Source organism: Suillus subaureus (genome assembly GCF_016647635.1).
Source record: "Suillus subaureus strain MN1 chromosome Unknown BJ212scaffold_6, whole genome shotgun sequence".
Lineage (NCBI taxonomy): Eukaryota > Fungi > Basidiomycota > Agaricomycetes > Boletales > Suillaceae > Suillus > Suillus subaureus.
The window spans coordinates 650,087-666,215 of NW_024538562.1; the positions used below are offsets into that span (position 1 = coordinate 650,087).

The window sequence follows — 16,129 nt, forward strand, 5'->3', positions numbered from 1 at the left end:
TTTAGCTATGGAAGTCACTTGACCTAACCAGCAGGTACCGAGAGCAAACTGACGAAGTTCGGGTCAACTCTTTTATATGACATGCTCATCGAACCACTTTTTTGACCGACGGCATGACAAAGCATCCTAACTTGTCTAATTTTAATTTCACGTCAAATAAAACTCAGCGGCAACGGAAACAAAGTTGGAGTCCGAAAAACTTCAAGAACATAATTCAAGAGGTCAATCGATACAACAAGGGCGTTTAGCGCAGTGGTAGCGCGTATGCTTTGCACTAAGCATCCAATTTGTATAAGGTCCAGGGTTCAATCCCCTGAACGTCCAACTTTTTCCTGCCGCATTTTTGACACTGCAGCATCACGTGATCATTTCTTCGACATGCCGGCTCGTCACAACTGTGGGATTCACCAGCGTGTAGTGGTTCTAGTATTGACAGCGGAAGTACAGCAAGTGGGTGGTCCAAGCTAACTATGGCACGTTCAGTGACAAGCTCACACCATATTGTAAAATTTCGAGAACCCGGAAAAACAACACGGGAGCCCGCAAATGTACACGCGGTCCGCCGACGCTGGCTGTGTTACCGAATACAAAGTTATTACAAACACACACGGCGATCTGACACTGGAGTTGATGCGGCTGCGGTAGCCACGAGGAACCACCAAGGGTCGGTGAACTTCCGCATGTATCACGTCCTTCTCGCGAGGCGCCATGGAATATTGCGGTAATTCCCTCATTGGCAGTGCCGTAGTGACACTTTGACGTTCTTGTTGTCCGCCCTAAATGCACGATCATCATGTGTTCAAGGTCCATTCGTATCAGTAGGGCATTGACCATGCGTGCTTCGAGTATCGCGCCCGGGTCATGCATCGCATTTGGGTCACATGTGTTCGTCGCCCTATGCATGTCCCCACCCAATGGCACCTCATTATACTATCACGATCACAATCATGCCAAGAAATAATGATCTTAGGCTGACCGATGTGCATGGCGTCCTCAATGCATCTAGGCCCGACAATGCGTTGGACACGTGTTGAACTGTAGGCTTCGTTCGTTCACGACAACAACGCGTTTACGATCTACAAAACCACTATAGTGCACGAAAACCAGACAGCACCAACCTCGACGTCAGCATGGGTGGATGTATCAGTTACTTCATTCCTTCCAGACGCAAGAAGCTCCCGAATCTAGAGGCAGGCCGGGTTGAGGTTGAGTCACTAAGGCTTGGACGAACTCCAGAGCCAGAACCACTACGCTCAGAGCCTGAGGAGCCCAAGACTATCTACATAGCGTGCGTGGCCATCATCGATATGTCGGGCGGTGATTAACCCGCCCCACAGTGTAATGGGCGCCACAGGCAGTGGCAAGACAACGGTCCGACATTTCCTGTGCTCCAGTCATCAACGCTGATAATGATTTGAACAGTTCATCAACATCGCATCTGGCTCGAATTTGCGAGTTGGTATGGGGCTCGAGAGCTGTACAAACGAAGTACAGACGTCCCAATCATTCATGCTAGACGGAAAGCGTGTCGTTCTCATCGATACGCCTGGCTTTGATGATACGACGAAGAGCGACACAGACGTGCTGAAGATGATTGCTGCTTACATGCAGACTATGTTCGTACCCGTCAGATCATCTGGGTAACCTAGCGCACTAACACGTTGACCTCCAGGCACACGCAAGGAAAGCTCCTGTCTGGTGTCATCTACATGCACCGAATCTCCGATATCAGAGTCGGAGGTACATCAAGACGTGATTTCACCATGTTTCAGGAGTTGTGCGGTAAAGAGGCGTACAAGAACGTTCTCATGGTTACGAACATGTGGGGCGACGTAGTAACCGAAGACACCCTGGCGCGGGAACAAGAACTGCGCGAAAAAGACATATTCTTCAAGCCAATCCTCGAGAACGGCGCTCATCTCCTACGCCATATGAATGACCAAGAAAGTGCGCACAAGATCATTCACAATCTAACTGGCATAAAACCCGTAGCTTTGCGCATCCAAAGCGAACTCGCAGCAATGAATGACATCACTCAGACGAGTGCTTATGCGCAGCTGAACCGCGAACTCATGGAGCAGGCGGAGAAGAACCGCCAAGAACTGGAGAAGTTGCGAGTAGAATTGGAGGAAGCCGCTCAGGCGCAAGATGAGGAGACGCGAATGGAGCTCCAAGAGGAGTCGGAGAAGATGGAGGCGGAGCTTTTACGCGTGCAAAACGAGGCTACAACGTTAGCGTCCGAATATCAAGCAGAACTTCGGAGAATAGAAGAGCAACTCCACGCGCGTGCTGTATGACTGGCGCAATTTAGTTGCCCTGGCGATCGTTTGGCTGACAATACGGATAATCCTGACTCCCTGCCTGTAGCGTAGTATAGACTGCGGTTATGTTAAAAAGATACCCATATGCATCCCTGTGTAAGTAGCCGACAAACCCCTGATCAGCATCAGAATCCTAAAGCTGTGGTGCTGTTTCAAACGATTGACAATGTTAAAGGGCAGTCACGGAGACGCCACTCAAGAATGGACTAACATTACGCTCAGCGAGGACGAAGCGAGGCTGCTTCCAGGCCAAACCAACACGCCGAGATTCATTCAGTGGTGATCACGTCCAAGTAAGGCTCCAAACAACGAGTTAGGGCTCAACATTTCGCTAGGCACGTCAGGGGCTGCGCCTCGTGAAGACCATGCCGCCGCAAGAAGTGGGTACTGGATCGATAAGGCCTGCAGGCGTATTTATACACTCGCGTTCCTCACATTAACCAAAGTGCCTGCACAACGTCACGGTATTGCCCATCTCAGTATACAACTGTACCTCCTCTTGCATAGATCGATATCCGCTAATTATTGAGCTACAACAATGGCGAATCTAAACAGAGAAATCCGGATTGCGTACGTACCTTTCAGTGTCTTCAGGTTGATATATTGACGCCTCTTCTAGCGTCATGGGCGCTACCGGTAGTGGTAAATCCACGGTATGTAAAGTCTCCTTGTTCTGAACTATGCGTTGCTTACTCTCGCCGGGCACAGTTTATCAACAAGGCTAGCGGGTCGAACCTTCCCGTCGGTCGCGGCCTCGAGAGCTGCACTAGCGAAGTACGAACTTCACGGCCATTTGTCGTTAGCGGGCGTATCGTGACCCTGATCGATACGCCCGGCTTTGATGATACGAGCCGAAGTGATACGGACATTTTGACCATGATCGCCGCATATCTCTCCAAGACGTACGTGATTCCATTGCAATATAATTCCTTAGGCTAAGTGTCTGCGTTTCTTCAGCTACGAGCATGGCGCCAGGCTTGCTGGCGTCATTTACATGCACCGTATCTCTGACTTCAGGATGGGTGGCACGTCCAAGCGCAACTTCAAGATCTTCCGCGAGCTTTGCGGAGAGAGCTCACTCAAAAATGTTATCATCGTGACCAACATGTGGTCAGAGGTGAAACGTGAGATTGGCGAAGCTAGAGAGGCTGAACTTGCGAGTAAGGACAAATTCTTTAAGCCCGTGCTTGAGAAGGGCGCTCGGATGCTCCGTCACGATGGCACTCTCGAGTCCGCACATACTACCCTTCGTTATCTCATCAACAACCAAGCCGCTACGCTCCGCATCCAGCAGGAAATCGTCAACGAGCACAAGTCCATCGAAATGACCGCTGCGGGCGCTGAGCTCAGGCGCGCCCTCGGCGAGCAAGCGGATAACCACAAAGAGGAGATCCGTAATCTCAGAGCAGAGATGGAAACCGCTATGCGCGCCAAAGACGAGGAGACACGGAGAGAGCTTCAGGAAGAGCTCGAGAAGAAGCAGGAGGAATGCTTGCGCATCGAGCAAAACTCTCAGCGCATGGCTGCCGAGTTCGCTGCTGAGCGCGAGCGCCTCGAGGCTCTGATTATGCAGATGGAATCCGAGCAGCAGAAGCAACTCCAGACGATGGAGAGCCTTCAAGGCGAGGTCGCCAAAGTCCTGATTGAGAAAGAGGAACAGGAAACTCTGCATGCTCAAAGAAAGAGCGAGATTCTTGCTGCCAAGCAGGCAGAGGACAAACGGCGCGCTCGTGAGTTGGAAGAAGAACGCAAGGTTAGATTGCTAGCGGAAGAAAGTCACCAGAAGCATCTCCAAAGTCTTCTGGAGGATATGGAGAAGGCACGCATCGCAAAAGAGATTGCCGATATTGCTCACGCCGAAGAAGTCAAGCGAGAGCGGGACAGGCTGGCAGCACTAGAGGCTGAGCAGCAGCGACAGAAGTCCGCCATGGAAGCCGCGGAAAGGGAACGTGCTCGAGAGGAAGCGGAACGAGTACGTTTGCAAGAAGAATTTGCGCAGAGAGAGAAAGAATTAGAGGAAGTCAAGGCGTCCCACGCAGAAAAAGAGGCCGAGAGTATCGCAGCGAAGCAGGCGGTCGAAGGTGCCCGAATCCGTCTCCTTGAACAGCAACAACTAGCACGACAACGCGAAGAAGAGCTTGCTCAACTGCAACGGGAGATGGAAGAGGCGCACGCCGCCCGAGAGCGCGAAGCTGCATTGGCTAGGCAGGCCAAAGAAGATGCACGCGTACAACTGCTCGCAGAAAAGCATGAAGCCAAACTTCGCGAGGAAGAAGATCACAGGAAACGGCTCGAAGACGAGCTCCTGCGTGCTCGGCTGGAGATGGAAGAGGCTGCAAAAGCCGAAGAGACACGCAAGCAGGAGGAGGCTGCCGCTGCCAAGAAAGTTGAAGAAGAAACCCAGTCGCGTCTCGTGGAGCTACAAAAGTTGGCCAAGCATCGCGAGGAGGAACAACGGAAGGCAGCGGAGCAAGAAGTCGTACGAGCACGCAAAGAACTGGAGGAGGCGCATGCAAAGGCAGAACGCGAAGCCGCTGCTGCCAAGGAGGCGCAAGAATTAGAGCGCACAAGACTTCTTGAAGAACAGAAGAAACGGGAAGAGGAGCACCGAAGGCAAACGGAGGAAGAACTTGCTCGGCTGAGACAGCTAGTTGCTCAATCGGAAGAGCAGAGCGCAAGCATAGCAGAACAAGCGCGTCAGAGAGAAGCAACAGAAAAGAAGAAGAGTCAGCAGCTCGAGGAGGAGCTGGCGAAGGCGCGCGAGCGGGCTCAGCTGGCAAAGCTAGACTACGAAAGAAGATTGACTGACGTCGAGGAGCAAGGTTCACTCGAACATAGCTTGCCCCAGCCAGGTATTCTGATGCCGAATTTGCCGTTCGTGGTATGGAAGGCAGCTATGACGTGGTGGGGAACGACGAAGATGAGGAAGTGAGCCTCGATTAGCGCTTTGCGATTGACCAGCGCTGGTCCTTAATCTATTGAACTTATGCATCATGTACGACAGAGTACTAGTTTTTTTTCCCCTTACCTTGTCGTGTATTTATTCACTTGCAGTCCTGTAGTATCTGGCCACGGCAATGATCTGCAGATGACAAGTGCACGCTGCACTGTATGAACCATGTGTTGCCGCCATGTTAGAGTTGTTCATTGCCAGGGTCTAGGGAATCGGGACCCGGCGGGTAAACGACTGTTTTCCTTTCATTGGTTCACCTACATTGACATCGGTTTTCGACGCTGCCTCGTAGTCCGCGGGTGGCCAGTCAGTTGGTGCGTGAACTGTTTTGGGGCCTTCAATGCCAAGAGTCGAGACTTCGACAAGCTAGATCCGCCGATATTCAGTTAACTCATGATCATACGTTCTGGATAGTTGGTGTTGGGAGAACGTTCAGCCCAAGTTGCAGTTCCACTTTGAAACACGGAGTCCTATTTGTATACATAGTGCGGCCCGACAACCGCCTGCCTCGCTAAACCCAGAATTCATTGGCCAGAGAACACTCTCTTGCCATTTCGAGCTGCTCATCAGTGTGACAAACTAGCATCCTCTTTCTCCCGTCACCGCTCCCGATATCTACAATGATACCTTCCTCATCATTCACTTGACCGTTCTTCGTCTCGTCGATCACCGCGAACCCGAGGCACGCGGCAGCTTCTCCGACAGCACGTCTCAACTCGGCGCTTCGTTCTCCCACGCCTCCTGCAAAAACCAGAGCATCAACATCTCCGTGGAGAGCCAGGTGATATGCCCCGGCAAAATGGAGTATGCGATCTAACATGATGCGGAATGCGAGCGTATTTGGGTCTGTGGCATCAGAAAGTGTACCCATATCTGCCTTCTCCGTGATCTCTTTGAAGTCGGCTGTACCGGTGAGTGCCTTCCAACCTGACTTGAAGTTAAGGATGTCCTCAGCCTGCCAAGAATGAGCGCTTGAGCTTCCATTTCTCAAACAAAAGGAAATCATCGCACTTCTGTCACTTTAACTTCCTTTGAAATGCTAGGGTCGTGGCTCATACGCGCTGGAGACCGACTGGTGTAGTGGAAAATTAGGCTCCCGTCTATATCACCAGCGCGCGTAGCTCCAGGCAGTCCACTGAGTGGGGTCAACCCCATACTTGTATCGATGGACTGGCCATTGCGGATGGCGCACATGGAAGCCCCCGAACCGATATGAAGAGCGATTATGTTTACGGTATCCGGAGCCTGAGGAGGTCAGAAGGTCATAATCAAACAACAAGATACCAGATACCTTGTTGAGATGCGCAGCTACTGCCTGCAGGATGAACGCGTCTAGGAAGATATAGTGTTAGTGACATATTAGCAAGGTCAGATGAGTGCATACAGCTTAAACCATGGAAGCCGTATTTCTTCAACCCCCTCTCTTGCGCTACTTGCTGATTGATCGCATAGGTAGCTACATGAATCGGAAGATCTTTGTGGAATGCACTATCAAAAAATGCGATGGATTTCGCGTGCGGAAGGGCCTTAATGGCTGACTCGATGACGGAAAGAGCAGACCCATTGTGTCTACAGACTTCGTAACGAGGGACTGAATATAAGTCGGGAGAGGACGTACAAAGGAGCAAGGTCGGACAGTCTTTTGATGTGGTGATAGGATTCTTCAGATATTATAACAGGGCTTATGTAGTCGCCACCATGCACCACACGATGTGCAATGTGCTTAATGTCAATCGGGTCGATGCTCGCTTCTTCCTTGAGGCGATCCAGGAAGTGCCTAAATGCCGACGCATGATCATGGATTGAGTCGACTACTTCGTTCAACGACCTGTGTTGAGGTGCGACAAAACTGAACTTAAACTTGGCCGGAGGGGCAAATATGGATGATGTGGACGAGGATAGGAGTAATGCTGGATTTGCAGCATTATCCGCAGTACGACGGAAGAGTGAAATTTTTAGCGACGATGAGCCAGCATTCACAGCCAGTACAAGCGACATGGTAGCACTGATTGTAAGTAACTCTGGTACTATGGCCCAGCTCGTGCACTAACGTTCAGAATTGAATAAGCTGACCTACATGCACGTGACCGCGTTTCCCGGCCGACTATACGCGCACGAACTTGAACCGTCACATGTTATTCAGAATCACCACCCACACATCTGACAGTTGGTCGGCCACCCAGGTGTCGCGCATGTTTTTGTTTCAGCTTTCAGTATCATCGGTGTGCCAATGTGTGTATCAAGTGTGCCTTTCCGCAGCCTTTCCCAATCACTGTGACACTCGTAATCTTCATCCCAGCGTGCCAAAGCTCGCACGTTCCTCAAGAATATCCGTCTGACATCTTGCTAATGGGCCTATCTTTTGGTTGACTTGACTTGGTCTCCCTATGGACCCCTTGCATCTCTGAAACCCAAGCACCATCTGCGTCTCAAGCGTCCCATACTGTCGCTATCGCGCCAGACAGCACAACGCAACCCGTCACTAACTTTGTTTCCAGCTTTCGGGATCCTTCAATTGGATCGTCGTGGCATTGTGATATCACGATTTGGACTAGTTCCATTTTACTCCTTCAATAGGTTTAGACACAGATATTGCTTCTATTAATCAACCGTTTTTACTTTGCTCTCCGTAATTTCTCTTCCCCTTACTCCCAGAATCGATTTATTCAATCTTCGGGTACACCTCGCCCGAGGATCCCGCGTCCGCGACTTGCAACGTTATTCGAACACAGATACTGGAGAACTGCCCTTGAAAAGTCATTTCTTTAGATGGATTCTTCCCCCTCTACTACCGTTGACTATTCAATGGATCTGACTCTTGCGCTCTTTTTGCCAAATTGCGAATAACTCTGACGACACGACGAATTTTCATACCGGAACTTACGCGTGCGGTTCCAAAGGTCACGGCCCCAAGCTCTCTCATTTGAATATCAATTTTGAGCGCCGGTTGCCAATGGGGTTTTTGCCAAAGTTCCAATTTGACTGGCCGAGTTTGGGATAGTGCGTTACATCGCTATACTACAATAGTAGTAGTACTAGAACTCACCCAGAGATGCCTGAGGGATTATGCGGCTTTTCGAAGGTTCATTTTGGGTTGATTCACAATCTACAAGAACGTCATGAACGCCTACCAGCGTTACCGGTCGACCGCTGAGCCGACTACTGATTACCAGCTCCGAGTCGAGGTTCAATCAAATAGTAAAATCGAGTATTTGTCTGCTTCAAATCATGTTCTTACGTTCGGGTTGAAATTCGGTGCCCAAGGCTTGTCCGAGGCTCCGCAGCACTATGATCATTGGTAACTTCTGTTAACTTCCGGCCGCTCAAGCATCATCATCCCTCAAGGGGATACTCTGCTGTGCCCTGGAACGCCCCGGCCGGTATTCAAACAGGTCAGGGCCTTTGACTCGCAATTCACTGAGAAACCTATATCCTTTTGCAGTCCTTGCGTGCACCTGATTTCCCTTCCGTTGCTTCTCCGAGGAACAACATCCTTATACACTTCTCCCGGTGCCGTGAAACCAGATTTGCTTCTCAGATCTCATTCTCCTGGCCAAGTCGCTGCGGGTCCAAACGCCTTCGAAAGTCACCGCAGTGCACGGGACTGATCGATATCTCTTGCCAAGCGATAACACAAAATTAGCTCCATCGCTGATAGTCTTTATTTGTGAAGTCAGCAACGCATGATCGAGCAGATTGAATGAAACACATTTAACTCTTTCTGCTCGCGTCGGTGCCCGACAATATTGTCTTATTGGCCATTGGTGGATATCTCGAAGCTCCCATGTGCTTTCAGTTATTTTTATTTTGATGGATGATCTACTGATTTGTGAGGGATTCTGAGATGCGGAGATAGAAATATTTTGTCTCGGTGCTTCCTCATCCGGTGTTATGGTTTTTATATTGGGACACTTGGGTGCAACCGGTGGGCCTGACGAGTCTGATCCATGACGCCGGACGCCCTGAACATCCTTCAGATTCCTGATGCAAATTTGAAGATACGACCTCGATCGGCTCCTGAACAAATACAATACGATCACAAAAGAACTGGTCACTAGATAGATACATCCGTGATAACGAGATTAGATGGATGCATGATCAATAACTAAGCGCTGTAAGATAACCATCGCGTCTGTGCAACTCTCAGGCCGTTCAAGCAGTTAGATTCCGTGGAGATAAGACAACCTGCAAGCTCCCCTTCGTGGAAACAAAATAATCCTTGAAGTCGCGTTCCCAGGACTCTGGGTCGTATCCCGGAGCAAAGCTGAAGTTGAGTCGGCACATCATCGCACAAACTACCATACGCAATTCTTGATATGCGAGTTGCTTGCCAACGCAATGCATGGGACCAAAGGAGAACGGAACAAAAGCCTTGGTGTCATGAACGATTGGGAATTTATCAAGGCCCTTTGGATCAAATGATAGGAGCCCCGCGCGCTCTTCAGGCTTGAGCCACCGCTCCGGCCAGAATGTGTCAGGTGACGGGGAAAAGTTGCGAGGATCACGATGAAGGGAATAAGTATGAACGAATGCATTGGTGCCTTCGGGTAAGAAGCTACGGCAACCGCATGTTAGATTCGCTAGAGTTGGTATATAATTGAGACTTACTAAGGGCCGACAAACTTGTCGTCACCGCCTCTCGGTACTCCACGCTGACTTCCACTGAGAACTGGTGGGAAGAGTCGTAGAGTTTCGTTACTGAAAACTAGTGTCAGATGTCAGGAATCGGGAAAAAAAAATTGAGCACGTGCATTACGGCATTGAGGTAACTCATATGAGGGTGATGAACCGTAGAAAGTAGATCTTCGCCAGGAGGGAAAAAGCTGTCGACTTCGGCTTGGAGCCGGTAGTACGTTTGAGGATTTCTCAGAAGCGATAAAAACAGAGAGCTTAAGGTGGTTGCTGTGGTATCAGACCCGGCTACTATAGCAAGGACTCCATCAGACGCCACTTCCGCAAATGTTGGAGGGGACGTATGACGCTCAAGACCCGCCTCGTCAATCTAAGGACTATCAACAAAACTGAAAACTACGAAAATAATTGAAATAATTACCAGATAGTGAAAGAGATCTCTAGACAGAGAGCCTGCGGACCGCCTGAGAATAGCGCGTTCTTGACAGAACGTTCTGAATGTCTTGAGGCCCTCCCCGATTCCTGGCAAATTGGCGTAGTACTTTCCGAGCCAAGGCACGTGGGACAGAACCAAGGCAGTTCTAGAATGAAAAAGTATTTTAGTCTTCCATTATGGCAATATTGTCCTTTACTGTACTCACGGAAGGCCACTTTCCAGCAGATGCCAAGTGTTGTCCTTATCACCGTCACGCAACATCTCTGAGCCTCCGCCAAATCTTGGGAAACCATTTAGTTCGATTAGAAACATCCAAACACCATGCGTACTCACGCCATGTCGCTCATGAAGTCAAATCTATGTCATTTAAGTCAGGAACAAAAAAAGTAGAGAAGTAGGGAGGCGCACGTGAAATGATTTATACGCTCAGCAAGGTTGAAGGGTTGTGTCTGTTGCTCGAGGATCGTTACGAATTGTTGGACTCGCTTTCCAAGAATCTCCTCGTAACCTTTCAGTGCAGCAACACTGAAAGCCCTATGCCAAGGCTTTCTCCGTCGTGCGTGCTCTACGGAATCCCTTACCGAAATGACTGTTCTGGTGGCTGATTGCTCGGCCATGCGTCCATCCCAGTCTGCGTATCTAAATTAGGACCTAGTGCCACATGTTAGAGCGCATTAAATCACTGACGAGGTCCTTTAGGCATCCCGTTGCTACCCATCAAAGGGACCACAGCATTGACGTCTCGTATTGATAGCTCGTTGGGACCTAGACCAAGAAGGTGATCAGATGCAAACAATAGGTAACAAGTTAAGAGGTTATCTACCAATTCTGACAACGTCGCCATACGTTTGGTGCAGTCTTGAGTAGTAAATGTGCTGCTTTCCATCACGAGAGACCCATACCATCCAGAACTTGGAGATGCGGCAAGGGATAGGGCCAGGGTATCTCGCAAGTGGATGCCAAGGGGATAGACGATACAGGGTCACAGAAACGAGAACAGTAGAGTAATACAATATGTAGACACAACTGAATGCATGCGTAAAAGTTGATGCGTTAGGCAAAAACAAGGTTGTAAGGATGGCTGGAACTACAACGAGCAAGCCTAGGTGGGAGAGCGGACTAGTGGGCTCATGACGTTTGAATACAAAATGACAAAGCTACCAACAATCAGGGTCAGAACGTGATATAATAATACACGGCATATATAAGCCACTTACCAGGGCGGCGGCCACCACCACAAGAAAGCCACATTGCAGGGGCAGCGAAGACATCTTTGCGTCGATCGAGTATGTGGGCATTGGGACACATATTGCAAGCCGATATGAGACCTGTATTTAAGAGGCTGGCGAATTTTCGGAAATCGGAATCAAAAGAAGAATTCGACATAATCTAGTAGCACATATTAGCCAAGGGCTAGATGAAGATTTTGACTCGCAGAGATCAACATCTAAACAGAAATGGCGGCATGACGGATGGAAATAGATAACAACCATCCGGCAAGTCGATATGGCAGATTTAGCCCCACAAGGAGCGGGTGGGAGTTGGTTACTTAGTAGAACGGAACAATCAAATGAATATGGAGTAAGCTAGCCTGTACGACAAGTGCAAATGGAACGTACGGGGCAAAACTCGGTTAGGTCGAACAGTATTAGGCAAGCAAAGCCGCGGTGACGGAAAACGACAAGTGCCGAGAAGGATGTACGCTCACCTGAGTGATGTCCGTGGACTTAAGTTAATGTGCAGGGTTTCCAGGTCCTCGCGTGCCTGTGCCACTTTCCTACTAGGTTGTCACTTCCGGGGGATCGGCATGAGCTGTGGGCTCATTTTGGTCTGAAATGATCACCTCTGCTGCTCAACAGGCGGAAACCAGGGTTGCAGCCTCCTGCCTGTAGTGGGTTGTTCACAAATACCACATTTCTACTGAGTATTGCCTTTTTAGGTCCTTTACGGAATATGCCGCAACTCTGCAATTTTATGTACAAATTATGTTTATCTTATAAGAGGCGGGGATGAAAGAGACGCATGTGTGGGTCGTTTGAACTTTGAACTAATGGGCGTCGTTATTTCAAGTCCAACCCGAAATAATATGATCTAACTTGGGTGGACAAGGTCCGGACCTAGATATGGTCTCTGGATTGGATCTCATGAGCCTATCAACCCGAGGAATAGGCCGCCGAGTGACCAAGTAGTCCAAGAGCCAAGAAATTAACTGACCGGTAACTGTCTTCTGCTATTAATCATCGCAGTCGCTGAAAAGCAGTGACGTCATTCCTTCTACGTAGAACATTTGGATTGAGGGTGACACTCAGATCATGACGTGTATAGAGTGCCAGTATTGCGGATAACAATCTGAGATACACATCGCAAAGTGTTTCCCTCGCCGAAGACTGATGTGCCAAAAGTGAGTGCCGAACAGCACTAGATCATGAGCATTTATGCAACATGGCATCAGTGGTAGCTGCAACCGCGTGCGTTGGAATGCAAACGTTTTGTCTCGGCTCCGACGATAGGCCTCGATATCTGGAATGGAAGCCTCAACATAGTGGATGCGGGGGGGGCTTGGAGTGACCCTGTATGACCATGTATAGAATTGATCGGATACCGATATCATTTCGGCTTATTAACGAGACACAGTCAGAATGGGAAGCCTGACATATGAAAAAAAAAAAACACGCACCGCCCCAGATAGCCAAAATTGACTGGCTACGGTTCTGTGCCCTGATCCCCCTGGATCAACACAAGCTCCGCAGTGCCACTATGACAAACTATGATCCCATAACAGCGGTAGAAACGCAAGAACACGATGTCCAGGATTATGAACAGACGCTCGAGGGAACTTAGTAAGTTTTTTTCCTACTAACCAAAATTGATAGGAAGATGACTTCCTCAAGCATCCTGGCAGATCACCGTGCGGAATGCGGCAACAGGAACATTATAGCATCGACGTAATCACGATTGCTGGTCGAGGTCTGTCTGATAAGTGATAAGTCAGAATAATGAACAACACGAAGCGCTAACTAGCGGCAATGAACGGTCAATGAAAGGCCACGAAGGATGATCGCTCCATATCACGCCATTCTATTGGAACAGGGTTCAAGTTCCATCACATCTCCTAGATAGTCGCGACGTCGCCGCTTTAACGTTCATGTGGGGCCCTGGTCATGATGTATCTTGGATGGATCGTAGGCCTATCTACTTGGTTGGATTGACAGAGGAATAACGCCGCGCAGAGCGCAGAGAAGAGCCTAGAGACAGGATTGTTTTTAGCAAAAAGCGACCAAAGAATTTCCAACGGCGTCGGGATGTACCACAAAGCTCTCCGAGGAGCCATAGTCATGATACGCGGACAATTCTCGTAAGTGAGGGTCTATCATGACAATCAAATGTTTCCTTTAGAGGAGAGTGTCAGGTGTTTCAGAGACTAGCCATATTTCCATTTTCATGGGGGTAAAAGCGGTCGCAATGGGGTGAACTCAATGTGACGCCGGAAAAAAGTTTCATGTTAGGATGAGGAAGTGGGTCTGAACGTTCGGGGCCGCGGAGTACCCTGGAAAAGCTACACTGGGCATTGATATGATCTAGTAAATATTCAACAATTAAACATTTGTTAGAACGCACTCCGTATGTCAAAGCCTAAATATACGTATTTGATGAAGGCTGCGATCCGTGCGGCTGGGTTCCCTTCGTGCGTACCAAGCATGGTTCAACGAATCTTACGAAGTGAGATTGTGGAACGCGTTACATGTTGCTGATATGGTTTGACCAACGGGACAACTTGAATGAACCCTAAAGCAACGGATTTAGAGAAGCGAAGATCGTTGCCCGTTAGGGAAAGGTCAGCGTACACTGAGCTAGTCAGGTTCAAATCGGGCATGACCTGAGTGTAAGAAGATCTCTGCATCCCCGACGGCATCATGATGTGTTTCTCAAGCAAGAAAACAATTCATCAAAGGCGTAATCACATGTCTCGACCTGGAATTATGCAGAGTTAAGCCGCTCGATCTGACCACCAGATACCCAGGGGAAACGAGCGATGTCTTCGGACGTGGTGCGCAGCCAGTATTCTTGGTGGCTGATCCAGAAACCAGTTCAGGGTGTTCGCTCACCGCGTAACTGAGCCCGAGTAGTGCTATTGACAGCATCAGTTCTAACTTATTTCTCTCAATTAAGTATACGACTTTACACGATGTTGTGCCGACTATATTCCACGCCAACCTGCGTTGATGGTGCGGAGACCGTCGCACCCTGGGAGGTGAGGAAAAGACGAAATGAAGAGAAGATTGACAATGACTAAAATTTCGGTCAGTCCATTCCAGTACAATCACCGTAGTCGTACCTTTGGGTCGCTGTCAGTGCCAGGGAACTCTCTTCTGTTCACGCTCCCGACCTGCGAAAGACTAAGCTGACATGCCGCGGAAGCAAATGTCAGAAACTGCATTACGTCACAAGTCACCGATATTCTCACGAACTTGTCTAATGACATTTCGGTTCACGTACGTTGCTCACTGAGGCCACATCACCGACCAGTTCACAATGTCCAACATTCTCCGTGTCTCTTCAAAACATGCGCGCTCATTGTCACAGCCGTCTAAAACCCGTATTGTCGTATTAGGGCGTTTGTTTCACTCGCCCTTTGTGGTACTCAACTCACCATCGTCACCGGCTTCGAACGCATTGCCAGTGTCAGCGTCATTGTACGAAAAACAACATGACCACTCCCCTGAACCCCAAATCTCATCAGCTGGCATGCGCACTTATGTGGTCTCAGAGCCAGACCCTGCCAATACCCCTTATGCGGTGCCATCGGGCGCATATCCAACCACGGCGCCTTATGCCGATTTCAAACTCACGGATGCACCCAACCCTGAGGGGAAACATAGTGCAAGCAGCACGAACGTCCCTTACCCTCATACAACTCGTGCTATTCCAAGAAATGCAGACGGCGTTGGCGAAAGTGCCTCAGTGAGATATGGAGATGCACCCGGTGAGATGGGTCGCAGAGGGGGAAGCCACAGAGGGCTAGGCTTGATGGATGAATCTGGTACACATAAGGGCGCCGCAGAACTTCCCGACAGAAATCCGTCCCCTGATTCGGATGTGACCCTGCGTTGGTCCAAACTAGGCGTAGAGAATGCAAGGAAAGAGCGGAAATAGATTGTGGGGTTGTGTGGCGGAGGAATGTCGCCATCCTGTCAGTCAGGCGGTCGATTGTCAAAGATGAAACGTGTCCAACTGCGTTGACTGTAATAAGTTTGATGACTGTACAATAGTGCTCTGGTTCTGCTGTTTTGTCTTCGGATGTATATTATTTCTCTTGCGCTGACATCGGGCTGCGGAATATGAATAGCCTTCTTGCTGTAGTTTCTTTGAAGATAAACGTATTTGGGTCAGATATCGAACGTGCTGTAGTATCGAAATGCTTTCTGATAGACCTAGTCTAGACACCGTACTCGACGTTATGAAACACTAGGCTGGATCCGTGCAGATCGAAAGCAGTCAATATTTATTATTGCCCTCAACTTGGCCTGGTAACAGAAAGCCGCCCCGTGCCTAAGTAGGGCTAATGAATATCCTAAGGGTTCTGTAGATAATACACATGGAATCGATAAACAGGAAAATATTGAGAGCCACCACCCAAGACCAGCCACAGGATCAGGCGGAAACTTGAAGACTGTGACGGAATGATTCGAAACGATCGTGAGGGGTATGATGGCGGTGTGATATGGTCGGCCTGCGGAAAGAGGAAAGCAATACGGAATCCCGAGGAGAAGCTAGCAAGATAGATAA

At 49.3% G+C, this 16,129-nt stretch overlaps 5 protein-coding genes and 1 non-coding gene across 6 annotated transcripts; 4 read left to right on the forward strand and 2 right to left on the reverse strand.

Annotated features, from left to right (window-relative positions):
- The first annotated feature begins 238 nt into the window (after nucleotides 1–238).
- Nucleotides 239–324, forward strand: BJ212DRAFT_t36. Its single transcript has one exon. It is a non-coding gene; the product is annotated as a tRNA-Ala (tRNA).
- Nucleotides 325–1,130: 806 nt separating this feature from the next.
- BJ212DRAFT_1477612 (P-loop containing nucleoside triphosphate hydrolase protein) lies at nucleotides 1,131–2,297 on the forward strand (the record flags this gene model as incomplete). The annotated part of the gene is made up of 4 exons (XM_041339576.1): nucleotides 1,131–1,288; nucleotides 1,338–1,371; nucleotides 1,423–1,616; nucleotides 1,673–2,297. The coding sequence occupies 4 exons, from the start codon at nucleotides 1,131–1,133 to the stop codon at nucleotides 2,295–2,297; spliced, it is 1,011 nt and encodes a 336-aa protein (XP_041196508.1).
- Nucleotides 2,298–2,859: 562 nt separating this feature from the next.
- BJ212DRAFT_1477613 (uncharacterized protein) lies at nucleotides 2,860–5,253 on the forward strand (the record flags this gene model as incomplete). The annotated part of the gene is made up of 4 exons (XM_041339577.1): nucleotides 2,860–2,891; nucleotides 2,941–2,974; nucleotides 3,030–3,223; nucleotides 3,279–5,253. 4 exons carry the CDS (start codon nucleotides 2,860–2,862, stop codon nucleotides 5,251–5,253), a joined length of 2,235 nt encoding a protein of 744 aa, XP_041196509.1.
- Nucleotides 5,254–5,785: 532 nt separating this feature from the next.
- BJ212DRAFT_1264743 (Acetokinase family-domain-containing protein) lies at nucleotides 5,786–7,272 on the reverse strand (the record flags this gene model as incomplete). The annotated part of the gene is made up of 5 exons (XM_041330434.1): nucleotides 5,786–6,229; nucleotides 6,286–6,519; nucleotides 6,566–6,606; nucleotides 6,659–6,843; nucleotides 6,893–7,272. The coding sequence occupies 5 exons, from the start codon at nucleotides 7,270–7,272 to the stop codon at nucleotides 5,786–5,788; spliced, it is 1,284 nt and encodes a 427-aa protein (XP_041196510.1).
- Nucleotides 7,273–9,426: 2,154 nt separating this feature from the next.
- BJ212DRAFT_1445249 (cytochrome P450) lies at nucleotides 9,427–11,613 on the reverse strand (the record flags this gene model as incomplete). Its single annotated transcript, XM_041338079.1, has 9 exons — nucleotides 9,427–9,829; nucleotides 9,883–9,979; nucleotides 10,045–10,276; nucleotides 10,328–10,487; nucleotides 10,548–10,622; nucleotides 10,751–10,973; nucleotides 11,030–11,107; nucleotides 11,166–11,499; nucleotides 11,560–11,613. The coding sequence occupies 9 exons, from the start codon at nucleotides 11,611–11,613 to the stop codon at nucleotides 9,427–9,429; spliced, it is 1,656 nt and encodes a 551-aa protein (XP_041196511.1).
- Nucleotides 11,614–14,875: 3,262 nt separating this feature from the next.
- BJ212DRAFT_1445250 (uncharacterized protein) lies at nucleotides 14,876–15,496 on the forward strand (the record flags this gene model as incomplete). The annotated part of the gene is made up of 1 exon (XM_041338080.1): nucleotides 14,876–15,496. The coding sequence occupies one exon, from the start codon at nucleotides 14,876–14,878 to the stop codon at nucleotides 15,494–15,496; it is 621 nt and encodes a 206-aa protein (XP_041196512.1).
- Between the last annotated feature and the right edge of the window lie 633 nt (nucleotides 15,497–16,129).